General features: G+C 49.4%; 1 protein-coding gene across 3 annotated transcripts in view; it reads left to right on the forward strand.

The window, feature by feature from the left end:
- The first annotated feature begins 3,859 nt into the window (after positions 1-3,859).
- LOC135915465 (uncharacterized) overlaps positions 3,860-13,712 on the forward strand; it is a 36,763-nt gene continuing 26,910 nt past the window's right edge. For all 3 annotated transcript variants that reach the window (XM_070534118.1, XM_070534120.1, XM_070534119.1), the window contains exons 1-2: positions 3,860-6,686; positions 9,712-9,820. Coding sequence is in view for 2 of the 3 variants with exons in the window: in XM_070534120.1 (XP_070390221.1) it covers positions 6,667-6,686; positions 9,712-9,820 (129 nt within the window). In the remaining variant the exon portion in view is untranslated. The remainder of the gene's footprint in view (positions 6,687-9,711; positions 9,821-13,712) is intronic.

Raw genomic sequence — 13,712 nt, forward strand, 5'->3', positions numbered from 1 at the left:
GAGCAGGCAAGGAAAAAGCCAAAATACCCCATCAGAGAAGCCCAGATGAACGAGACTCTGGGAAGCCAAGATGGCGAATAAAATAGCAAAGAAGAAAGAAGCGACCGAAACCCTCAAAATTTGGCAGTGGAATTGCAGAGGAATAAATCGGAAACGGCAAAATTTACTTCACCTATGCACCCTACACCAACCTGACGTCATCGCGTTACAGGAAACAGAGACAAATAATATTACGATGCGTGGCTACAAAACGCACATTGCCCAAGGAAGGACCAGGACCGCCGTCCTCATCAAGAAGCACTACACGACGCAGCAGCACGAAATCAACCACAGAATCGAGCACACTCTGATTGAGCTGGTTCCTCCCAAGAAAACCCTGCAGAGCCTCTACATCCTGAATGTATACAGTCCTCCGCGCGACACGCTAAAGGACTTGGACAAGTTACTGAGAGAAGTGAAGAAAGTCAACGATGGTCAGAAACTTCTCGTGGTGGGCGACTTTAACGCTCCACACGTGGCTTGGGGCTACCGATCAACCAACAAGAAGGGTATGGACGTGCACAACGCGGCACAACACCACCAGCTGACGTTGTGGACCGATCCTCTAATACCAACTAGAATCGGCAACAGTGTCTCCAGAGACACCAGCCCAGACCTGACCTTCTCCACTGGCTTCAGGCAAGTCGAGTGGTCGAGACTGGACGAGACTCTGGGCAGCGACCATCATATCATCCAGACCGAAATCATGCACCACAAAACCCCTGTGAGATTAGGTCAAGCCAAAATTACAGACTGGCCTGCTTTCCGCAAAGATGAACACCCCAGCAGCCTAGAGAACATCGAGGAGTGGACCAAGAAGGTGATGGACTTGGTTACCAAGTACACAAAGACCATCCAACTCACTGCGGACAATCCCGAAGTCGACCCACACCTACTTCACCTCTGGGAGGCCAGGCGAGGACTTTTGAAGAGATGGAAGAAGCAGAAGAGAAACCGCAAACTCAAGATCCGCATTGCCGCAATCTCGCGGCAGGCGGAGGAGTATGCTGAAAAACTCGGACGTCAGAACTGGAATCAAGTGTGCGACCAGTTACAGGGAACCCTCAGCAACCGAAAGACCTGGGCCATTTTAAAGACCCTTCTGGCGAAGACGGAATCAAAAACTGTCACGGGGCAACACATACAAAGACTTATACACAACTTCCAGGGAACCGAAGAAGAAGCGCTCGAAGCCATCACTGCGAAATACATCGGAGACGAGCAACAACGGAAGACGCAGCCAGTCATTCACCCGGAGTACGAGGGGGAACCCAATCCGGATTTAGACCAACCTTTCACCAAGTCGGAGATCGTGGCAGCCATAAGAAATCTCACAAGAAACACGACGCCCGGCAGGGATAAAATTAACAACAAGACCCTCCGTAACCTGGACGACGGGGCGACGGAGAGTTTGCTAAAGTATATCAATGAAAGCTGGGAGACGGGCAGCATACCGGCTTCCTGGAAGCACGCGGACGTAATGATGATCCCGAAACCCGGCAAGCCCATCAACCTACAGAACCTGCGTCCGATCTCTCTTACGTCATGCGCGGGAAAACTCTTCGAGCACATGGTCCACAATCGTCTCTCGCCCTACCTGGAAGAAGGTGGGCACCTGCCGAACACTATGTTCGGTTTCCGGCCTAACCTCTCCACCCAGGACATTCTACTTCAGCTTAAAGAAGAAGTCATCAACGGCCTCAGCACATGCCACAAGAGTGCCATCCTGGCACTCGACGTGAAGGGAGCCTTCGACAACGTCTCACACGAAGCAGTGCTGAACAGCCTACAACATACCAACTGCGGACGGCGGACATACAACTACGTCCGGGACTTCCTGACGGGTAGAACGGCGACCATAGGCCTGGGGAATCTCAGGACCAAGAAGTTCCCAGTACCGCAGAAAGGAACCCCCCAGGGGTCGGTGATCTCCCCGTTGCTGTTCAATATAGCGATGAGGGGATTGCCGAACCTCTTGGAGAACATCAGGGGTATCCGTCACGCAATATATGCAGACGACCTGACCATGTGGACGTGCACGGGATCGGCGGGCGAACAACAAGACGCCCTGCAGGAAGCCATCGACAGGACCGAGCATTATCTACACCACTGCGGTCTTTCATGCGCGCCGGAAAAGTCGGAGCTCCTGATCCTCAAAAATAGGACAAGAGGGCGGCCTCCGCAGGACACACCTGACCCAACGTTGACACTAAATGGAGTCAACATACCCAAGGTGGACACACTTCGTATTCTGGGCCTCACTTTCCAGAAGGACGGTGCCGGTCTCGCCGCCATTAAAAAACTGCAAGCGACAGTTATCCAAGTCGCGCACTTGGTGCGAAGAGTGACAAACAAAAAGCACGGCCTGAAAGAGCAGGACACAATCAGATTAATACAAGCCCTGATAATCAGCAGAGTCACTTACGGCACCCCGTACCTGGGTCTCAAGAACAGCGAGAGAGACAAATTGAACACCCTAATACGAAAAACCTACAAGCTGGCACTGGGGCTTCCACCGACGACGTCGACGGAGAAGCTGCTCAGCCTGGGCATACACAATACTTGGGAGGAACTTGTAGAGGCCCACAAGACCAGCCAGATAGAGCGACTCAAGCTCACCAGCACAGGTAGGGACATGCTAATAAGACTGGGCTACCCAGTCGAATATGAGTCTACAAAACAGCGGGTTCCTCTACCCCTGAGGGAGAAGATCACGGTGGCCAGCATCCCGAGAAACATGCACCCTGAATACCACAAGGAAAGGAGGCGAGCGAGAGTGAAAGCTCTACGTAAGGCCTACGAAGGACCAAAACAAGGAGAAGTCCGGTACACCGACGCGGCAAAGTACAAGAACAGAGCGGCCCACGCTATCAGCGTGATCAACGGCCAAGGACAAGAGGTAGCTGCGGCCTCGGTAAACACTCCAGACATCGACTGCGCGGAAGAAACGGCGATAGCCCTGGCGGCCACTACGGGCCAGCGAGAGGAAGATGTAATCACAATCATCACCGACTCGCAAACAGCATGTAGAAATTACCAAAAGGGCCGCATTTCCAAACAAGCCGTGAGCATCCTCGAAAAACGAGACAATTTTCCTGAACTGTACATTGTCTGGGCCCCGGGACACGAGTCCCTGGCGGGTAATGTAGCGGCTAATGCCGCTGCCCGAGATCACATTCTCCGGGCTATCCCACCAGGTTCACGAGCACCGGTAGACCAACAAGATAGCGTCCCGAAAAGATACGCCGATATCCTGAGCCACTACAGGCTGAGTAGGAGGATCTATCCACCCCCGCATCCCCAGCTGACAAGAGAAGAGGCGGTGATGTTGCGAAAACTACAGACCGGCACATTCCCGCACGGCACCCTGCTACACGCGATGTACCCTACGAGCTATACCCACAAATGCGCTTTCTGCTCTAGGCCCAATACCCTCTACCACATGGTATGGGAATGTCAGCAAAACCCATCGACACCGCCCATCACCGGACCAACCGTCGAGCAGTGGGAGGCCCAGCTGACAAGCTCGAGCCCTGAAGACCAGCATCGCCTGGTGAGCAGGGCCAAGTTATCAGCTCAGGCCCACGGCATCCTGGACTAGGGAAGCCGCCCACCTCGGACGATTTTACCGTCGGCTCATTTCTACTAATAAAGTTTATTCCTCCTCACATAGCTTGCTCTCAGCGTTTACCTGCCTTTCACGCAAGAAGCCGGTTCGGGAGACTCCATCGCGGCGACTGCGCGCAGTGGCGTTCACTGTACGTATTCGGTAAACAGATAGCGTCTGTAAACGATTGTGTGCTTTCAGTTTGCCCAAGATTATTACTTAGAGAGTAAAAAACTTCTCTCGTTTCGAAAGTACTTACAGAAATGTCCGGGAGAGCTCCCGCGTGGTTTTCAGTCAGCGCTGACAGCAAAACCTATGAGGAGCGCGCCGCGTGATCCCTCATACTACGCAAGCGAGGCGCTTCCGCTAGATGGCGACTCCGTAACTCCTCGCCGCCAATACCAAGCGCTGGGTCAGAAGTTCGAATCCAAACAGCAGAACGGCCTCATTCCAATAGATGTTAAAGTAAAATAAAGTATACCCGAGATTCCAATACACCCTAATGCGAAAAATGGGCACGCTCTATACGTATCATCATTTCGCGATAAATAGGCTCGTGTGGAGAACATGTCTCGTGCTGCACGCTTCAAACGCAGCGAAGTGTGGCACGATTGCGTCGTTAATCGGGAGGTCGCGAGAGGCTGCACATGATTGACGCGTGGGCGCCGTTCACAGAATTGCAAACTACTCTTTTTTTGTTTTCTTATCAGACTACTCCCCATACTTTCACGGGTAAAACGCCCTGCTGATCTCTTTCTGCGACGCAAACTGGGAACTCGGCTAACATAGCTCCTGCTAAATGTTAGTATGGAATTCCTGGACAAGGCCGAGAGTGAAAGTGCTGCAGACGATCGGCGCGAAATGTCACGGTCAATTTCTGTCGGTGATTCTGTTTTGGTGCGCTCAGTGCGAGGTCAAGTTATTAAATGGTTGCCAGGAAAAGTGACACGAGTGAAGTCACTACGTACATATTTGGTAATTGTCGGAAGCCGCGTGCGATACGGACATGCCGATAATTTGAGAAGGACTTTTCTGAAAAGAGACGAGAACTCTGAGCACCGTGAAATTGATATGCCGCACGCTGCGCAAGTGCTGCGGTAGAGCCACTCGTAGAAAAGTTGGGAAGGAGTGTTTCATCGAACGCGCGGCAGCGTTTCATCGAAGGCTTGGTAGCGCTGCATCCAACGCGCTGCGGCGTTGCGTCGAAGGCTTGGTAGCGCTGCATCAAACGCGCTGCGGCGTCGCATCGAACGCGGCTCGGGAGAGTGCCGCGACTGTGATTGGGGGACTCGTGTGTTCTGAGCATTTGCTATGTGAGGTGACAGTTTGCTTCGTCGCTCCGACTCGGACTGTATAGGCCAGATGGCATACAGACGTTTCACAAGTACGTCTCGGCGTTTCTCCCAACAGGCTTCGGCCATCGGCACTTGCCAGTACCCGGGGCGCAGATCCAACGAAGAGAACTCTGCTTCTTGCAGGCAATCCAGGACGTCGTCGATGCGCGTCGATACATGCTTGCGACTAATCTTGTTAAGCCGGCGGTAATCGACGCACAATCTGATTGAGCCATCTTTTTTCCGCACCGGCACAACCGAAGACGCCGAAGGTCTGTGGGATGCTGGATCACACCCCGTTTCAGCATGTCGTCAACGTGTTCGTCACAGACAAGGTATTCGGCTGTGGGAACAGGGTATTGACGCTGGCGCAGCGGAGCATTGTGACCGGTGTCAATACGGTGAACAACCACTGACGTGTGCCCAACAAAGGTAGGCCAAAGTCGAAAGAAGCCCGCAAGGTTGAATAAGTTCAACAACTTGACCGCGTTGAGCTGGCGGACGCACGTTATCGACGGTATGCAAGAAAATATCCAGGGAACGTGAGGCTAGCACGGCAGCAAAGCTGGCGGCACCGAACGGATGGAAAACACTGGCCCACATTGTGGCAGTCGACCACCTCGCGCGGTACGCCGAAACTGCCGCCCACCCGGCAGTGCCCGATGTTGCCTCTTTCCTGCTTCGTCGATTCACCCTTCGTCATGGCCACCTCAGGAACTGCTCAGTCATCGCGGAAGCGTCTGCCTGCTCGAAGTAATTGAAAGGATTCTTAAAGAGTGCCATGTCAATTTCGTTCATCGTACGACTACGGCGCACCGTCCTTAAACCAGGTACCTTACGAAGCTCTTCAACCGTACGCTCGGCAACATACTTGCCACGCACGTCGCCTCCGACCGCACAAATTGGGACATCATTCTGCCCTTCGTGGCCTACGCGTAGAACACCGGCACTCGAAGCCGTACCGGCTTTCCACCCGTTTTCTTACTTTGCGGTGGGCCCCTGTGGCACACCAACGACACAATTCTTCCACACGGGCTGGCGGTGACACCACTTCTGCACCGACCTTCCTTCCTGGAACGCTTGTGTGGCTCTCGCTTCCTTCCGCTGCACCTGGCTCTCTTCGAAAGCGCTACCCAAGTACGAAGCGCGCTACCGTGTCTTCGAACGCGTATCCCCGTCAACTACGTGATCGAACCCGTTGAACCGCCTTCGGACATGCGCCGTCGTGGACGAGACATAGTCAACGTCGAGCGCCTCAAGCCGTATACTACGATTCACTCTAATTGAGGAGCTGTTAGGTCGCCGGTCGGCTGCCTGTTCGTTCCCCGGGGTAATTGATGCGAAGAACAGGGACGCTGTAGTGGGTCGCCTTCTCCAGCGCTTTTGCCCGGGGAACGCCGCGCGTGGTCAGAAGCGCGTGAGGCCGCTTGTTCGGTGGCTTTTTCCAGAACAACCTCCAGGAATCCCAAAGGTAAGAACCTCTTGGAGCTGTCGAGTCTTCTAGCGGTTTGGTGTTCTACGGACGCTGGTATCGGGTTTCAAGCCGTGAATGTCGGTTCCAATTCTCGGTGACAAATACACGCCTTAAATTCTGATTCTTTATTTTTCAGGAACTTGGGATGGAAACGCTCGTAATCCTCAACCGGCATTGCGTCCCCAAACGGGAGCAGATAGGTCCCCTCCACGATGCGGCATTGCCCTTCGGGGTATGTGACTGTTTTCTGTTTATACAGATATACCTTTCTTTTAGTTCTGAGAAGCTATTAACGAAGTCAACTATACAAAATGTTGCGTAAAGTTTGGGAATTTGAATTCGTTCTACGTTATTAAAGGCTGCGTTTAAATAAGAAGAACGTTATCTGGCAGAGACACTAAAGACTGCTTACATGTGGGAATGCGAAAGCATTTGCCGTTCGTAGAACCTAGGAATGTCATGAGTGTGTTCATGCACTTTCCACGCATGAACACACTCATGAGAGCACGCACTATAGGCGCACCTTGAGTCAGCCAGAACCGTGGAGCCGAAGTGGCGTCGGCGAAGGGTGCTCATCTCGCATCCCGGAGGCCAAGGGTTAGTTCCCATCCAGACCTAAATGTACATTTCCTTTTCGAAGCCATTAATTTACTTTGTTTACAGAAACCCCCCGAGAAGTTTGATGTCAATTCGAGCATTCTTGACGCGTTTTTACTCTTTGCGACGCGAGGCAGTTTTGGTATCATCTTTCGGTGGCGCCGACGCCGACGGATCTTCGTGTAAAGGGGCATACAATGCACTAGCGTTAAGATATTTTTGCGGCAAAGTTCCTCTGGTAGGTCTTTCAAGACATTCTTGAAATTTGGTCAATGTGAAATTACACTAGAGCGATTCTTGCTCCGAGCACGCTTATTCAGACAAATTCCTGCTGCATGCGCAACTGGCAGTAGGAATGCCGCTGAAAAAAATTGTTAACGAGAAGGACTATAACCGTGGCTTGTCCGTTCTCTTTTTGTTGCGATAACAATTATATGGAAACTCTAGGCGCATTTATGCCGTCGCTGTCGCCTTGATGTTCCGCACAAATTCCAAACGCGATAGCGTCTTCGACGAGCGCCGTACGATGTACGCGCGAGTGAACGTTCGCGAGGCTCAGCCGACGATCGCGGCTCAATTTGGCCCGCGCGACGGAGGACGGCGTGGCGGAATCGCGCCGTCTTCTGTCGCGCGCGAGGCACAGTAGGAGGAGGAGAGGGAGGGAGAGGGGGGCGTCCTACTCCGGTGGCTGCTGCTTACGGCGCGGTCGCGCGGGTGCCGCATCATGCAAGCGATCTGCGAAGTGGACTGAGTACACGGAGTGCCGGTAGCATCGTACGCGATGTCCTTACGACTCTTCTTTGCCGTTGCAACGAGAGACAGCACGAAGGTCGATTCTTAGAACGACAGAAAGCTGAGCTAGTTGGTAAGGATTCATTATGCAAAAAAAAGGTGAGGCGTGCAGAAAGGACACAAGAGAAGAGAGGTGGACAATACGAGCGCCTTCTCTTCCCTTGTGTCCTGTCTGCACTCCTCACCGTTTTTCGCATAATGAAGGTCAGTTCGCTCGCTGCCGCTGTCACGCTTCTTCATTGCAGCGTTTTGATCGTAAGATTCCGCGGTCGTTGTGCGAGGTGTGCTCATGCTTACCTGTGCAAGCGTGAAACCGTGCTTGTTAATTTATTTATTTATTTATTTATTTCTAGATACTGCGATCTTTTACAAGATCTTAGCAGGGTGGGAACATACAAGTACATCCACAAAAACATACAGTTTAAGCAATCATGCCGACGCTTGAATTCGAAAATGGCAAAAGGACAAAATGCATGGAAAAAGGAGCAAATAAAGTATGCGCGGTTGATTCATGAGTGCAGGTGCGCCTGAACACGAGATAAAGAATTTTCTGTAACGACTTTATTAGGAAGTTTATTCCAATCAACTATTGTTCTTGTAAAATAAGAATATTTGAAGCAGTTGTTGTGCGGTGTTAACGGGGTTACTGCTAGGGAGTGTTTATGACGAGCAGTATAACCAGTTAAAGGTGTTAAGATGTGTGAGGTATCAATATGGTAGTGGCCATTCATTAGTTGAAAAAAGAATTTTAATCGGGAGACACGATTTTGTTTTGTAATCGAAGAGAAGCCACTACGTTTAAGGAGATCTGTTATAGATGTTCGACCGTAAGAATTGTAGATGAATCTGACAGCTTTCTTTTGAATTCTTTCTAATTTCTCAATATTTGTTTTTGTGTAGGGGTCCCAAATGATTATTGCATATTCTAAAGTAGGACGAACTATTGTATTATATGCCAGGAGGCGGACAGTTGGTGTGGAGAACTTAAGCGACCGTCTGAGGGTGAATCTCGTCTGAAGGTGACCGTCTTCCGGAAGTACGCAATTATCATCGAAATTTAAAAGCACATCTTCGCTTACTTCAGCCTGCTTATTGAACTTTGTCAAAATATATGCACATTAACAGTAGGAAGAAGCGCACTGATCCAAACACCCTTGTTGATTGACGTCAGCTATTGGCCAATAGCTACCGCATATGGGAATCGGTTATAATGCGAAACAAAGCGTCCAGAAGACAGTAAGAATCAGGATCCTGTGGAAAAATGTGGCGCCTTTTGTGGGGCGGCCCCGGAGATAGTGCACAGCCGTGCCAATAAAGTTTTCATTGTTACTGTTTTGCACATTTAATATGTAAGTATGAAAAGTTGGAAGGTAAAAATATGCAGATACAACGCCCTGTGGGAATCGATGTAATTAAGTGAAGCTTTGTCTCCTGTTTGCGTTGATGGGCGGTGATGTATTGACCGCATACGACAGTCGTGATATGCAATGTTACCCTGGGTGCTCTGCTCGACGCTTTCTGCGAGCCTTTGTCTCCTCGGCACTAAGTGCACGCTTGGGCGCCATTCTGAGTTCTAGCGTTGTAGGTCGCAGAACAGCCTCCCCTCTCTCTATTTCTTCGCAAACATTCTCCCCGCCTGCTCCCTGCCCACCAGCTCCTGCACTCCATTTGTGGGGGCTCGCGCCTAGTCACGGCGTCGAGAGGGCACTGTGCACAGGCAATGCAGCGTAAATTTGACTAGAGCTTTTCGGGTCATCTTTGCGCCACACTCCTGTCATGTACGCTAAAGGCTCAGTGTCGCGAAAAATCCGCTGTCGACACCGCAGGCATCGCTAGGCGAATAATCAGTGTGAACCACCGCCACGCAGGTTCTCCGATATGACCCAACCAGGAGAAGTGTTCGCAGTCGACTGCCTGAGGCTGATCGTGCCGAGCAAGCAGAAAGTTGATCAACTAAATGAGGAACACCACAGTGCAGTAAGTGATTGCTTTTTGTTAATTCAAATACACTTCCTTGGTTTTTATCACAAGCTGTTAATGTATATATCAACTCTACCAATTTTACGTAAAGTTTACGAATTCAGAGAAACCTAAGCGGGCCCTGAACCACTTACATGTTTATCGAAGTGGAGGAAAGCATTCGAAGTTAAAATAGGCTATTTGATAAAAACTTTGTCACGAAAAGTACTTCGATGCATTCACCAGAAGCGGAGGCCTTTAACTGCCAAAGTTACGACAGAGCGAGGCGTGCTCACAAGGCACCGCCGTCTATATGTCACCGTGGCGCACAGTTCACATTTAATTTTGGATATTAATGTAGACACCACTCCCCCTATTTTGGCACCTGCGACGCGCCAAACTTAAGCCAAACGCAGTTGTCATGAGCGAGCAGCACAGCGCTGAGCCAGTGGACTCGTTAGGGTACCCTGCCGTATCTGCGCTACGTAGCAGGCCGCAGCTAAATGCAGATGTAGTCCGTACATCGCAGTGTTTGCTTTGTGCCCGACAAGACCCAAGTGTGTACTCGCCTTCGTACGATCCGGTCTGACCACGAAGCGTGGTGCGGACCGGCTTTGTCCTCCGCCTGCATGACTGGCGAATTGCCAGTCAGAATTTGCCCGCACTAAAATCTTTCAGAAATCATTTTTTTCACTTACGAGCGAAGAATGGAATCATTTACCAGAATGTATTGTTCAATGCGCATCTCATGTTTCATTTTAAAATATGTTGAAAAAGCACCTTTTGTAATCCCTCTACTCCTTAGGCAGCATTGCTGCCTGCAGTATTGTGTAAATAAATAAATAAACACTGGATGTAGTGTTGGTGCTAAAGAGTAAAATAGCTGGCTTGTTGCAGCACTGTGAAACCCGCACAAATTCTTAGGCGATTCTTAGCGTCGTCTGCGCAGCGTCTGCTTATAGTATGATAAATGGCAATGTATGTATGTATGAATGATGCAATGAGCGAAGAGTATTAGGTTGAAAATACCTGCGTGTTTTGATTGTCAAGTGAATACAAAATGAAATTTATGTTAGAAGCGAGTTAAGCATGCATATTTAATATCTTGTCTAAAATGAATCCCAAAATTGTAACACCGTAAGATATTGGCAGGACATGATTACTTAATGATACACCTGTAGGGGAGGTGGAATTGTTGTTTGAAGGTTATATTAAAAACAAAACAAAACATGTTCTTGAAAAACTGATTTGAAGATAATTTGGTGCTTTAGTGAGCACCACCTGTTGATATTGCCAAGTTCAGCGTACAGCTGATCTTGCAACACGGTCAGCGATCTTGCAACACGGTCAATCACTAGTGAGATGAATAAATGAATGTGTCATCGACATACAGGACGAACTCGTAACTGGTAAGCGCATCAGGTCGATTGTTTATGAACAGAAACAGTATGAGACCTAATGATAAACCTTGAGGAACATCAAATATGATAAAGTTAGCCAATAAAAGGTGGTCATTGCCAAATACAACTTGAGACCCATTAGTTATCTAGCCATGAAGTACCAGTGATTGCATAGTTCACTGCAGTTGATACAAAAGAACAGAATGGTTCAGAGTACCAAATGCTGTAGTTCGGTCAATGAATGCTGCTCCCACAACTAAGCCGGTGTCTATAGACCTGATTCTTTACGGCCTCATAGCGCGAGTGTCGGCGTAACCAAGCAAACGAGCACAACGGCGAAGGATCAAAGACCGACACGAAGTGAAGCAGAAAATTAAATGTGGCGATAGTGAAGAGCTTGCGAGGACGAAAGCGGGGGAGGGTGCGGTGAAAGCGTGAGAATAAAAGCATGGTGCTCCGCATGACGAGTGCTTTGTGGCGGCGATGGCTGCGAGATGGCGCCAGAGTAAAGCGCATCGCCTGCATGGACGGAGCATTGCATTAGCAGAGGTTCGTCTGCAGCGGCTGCTGTGAACCCCGCCCACACATCACAATTAACCAGGCAGTCGTGAAACGCTTCGCTTAGTTTGCAAAGTGCTGCACGAGACAGATTGTCCGCGCCAGCCAATGTGTCTTGAAATGGAAACACTTAACCGCATTTTTTAACCTTCGGCTCGCGTGAAAGAATGTATGCAGAAGAACGCCACCTATATATACTGTGGCGAGGAAATGATATGTTGCCTTGAAGAAGAAAAATACACTTGTCGAAACGTTGGCTCCTGCTTTCACCTTGTCCTCGTTTTGCTCATCGTCTTGAATTTCCATCTCCCACCTTCCCCGTGTGTTCTAAAGAGGAATTAGGAATTTGCCTGCCTGGTGTTGGCATGCACTGTGCAACTATTTCTGCCTTTTCGTCGCTTAATGTTGTTGTTATTGTGTTGCTATATTGCTGTTCTTGTGAGAGTTTAATTAAATAACCATAAAGGCTTTCCGCCCCCTTGAAGTGGATCCATTGGGGTGAAGGTAGGGACAGAGGAGGAAGTCAGTTACGGTATAATTGACCATTTCATCATCATCGCTACACTCTAAAAACTAGGAAGGGTATCGCAGGAGTGAAGCGGCCGGTTCACTCTTCAAAGCGTCGTTTTACTCTCGCAAAATGTCGAGGAGAGTGAAATGCATTGTTCACTCTCTCACCAAGGAGAGAGTGAAATGTGCTTTTCACTCTCCCCCTTCAGAGAGAGAGAGTAGTTCTACTCTTGCGGCAATAGAGAACAAAACGTAGCGTGATCTTCTGCTTCAACTGTAGGTGGCTGGCCCCGAACATGGCAATGTATCATTCATGCACGCTGAGCAAAGAACACATCGTTTTGCTTCTAAGAGAACAGGCCGCCGCAGTTCAAAGGAACGCGTAGCGAGCGCTCTACTTTTTCACTCGGAGTTCTCCACCGCGCGCGCGCGCGCTCAAGATCGCGGAACAACACAGCACCGGAGAAAGGTGATCTTTTATTGTGTCTGTAGCTCTCAATTTACTCATCACAGCTTTTCTTTGAATGCCTCAACCGTTGAGCTTCCTGCTTCTGCTCCTCCAAGTACATTTGTCGCCGGTTCCATGTGCCTAAAACTGGTATCTGCAGCTCCTTTGTAATTTGAACTTTAAGGATGTCGCTTTCCTTCTATTACCTCCACAGACAATTCTCTGTGACATGCGAAGAATGTCACAGAAGGGAAAAAAAAAACACTTGGCAATGTCTGCTATGTCTAGCCAAGTGTACAAATTTAAGGACTTTCCAGTACTTCTAAAAATTCCAGGCTTTTCAATGCCTTGAAAATGGCATTTTAGAAATAAAGGGTTTTCAAGGATCGCTACAAACCCTGGTTTCTAGCACCTAAATAATTTTACAAGCTTATTTTGGCATGGAGTTCGGAAATTCATGCTTTTTAGCTAACGCTGCATCATCTCTGTACATTGAAACCACGAGAGCGCAACCATTTTGGAGTAAAGAAAAATACTGAAAGCTTTTAATACCACTCTTTTTCTATGGAGCTTCGTATTGCCTAGTTAGGTTTACGAATGTGCCTGGTTTTGGTGGGCGTTTCTTCGACATTTTCTGTGAGAAGTAGATGACTAACCCCCGTATTCAGAAATGTATATTAATACAAAGCCCATGCTTGACTTTATATAAACGACGCCTGGTGCGAACGTCCCCCAGACGCTCACTGCCTTTCTTTTGGTGCGTTCACGACTTGCGTCATTTAGATCAAGTCAAGCATGGGCTTCAAGTTATGATGCATTTCTGAATATGGGGGTAAGCGTGCGCTATTTCGGGCAACGCATTGTGCCATTGACACTGAGAGGAAACGGGGAAAACAAAGTTAACGCCCTATACTCCTAAACTTTCGCGTACCTGTGGTGTGCGTGTATCGTGGAAGAAGAAACAGCGCTAACACCAGAACGAAAAAAAGCATCG

This window comes from Dermacentor albipictus, chromosome 2 (assembly GCF_038994185.2).
Source record: "Dermacentor albipictus isolate Rhodes 1998 colony chromosome 2, USDA_Dalb.pri_finalv2, whole genome shotgun sequence".
NCBI lineage: Eukaryota > Metazoa > Arthropoda > Arachnida > Ixodida > Ixodidae > Dermacentor > Dermacentor albipictus.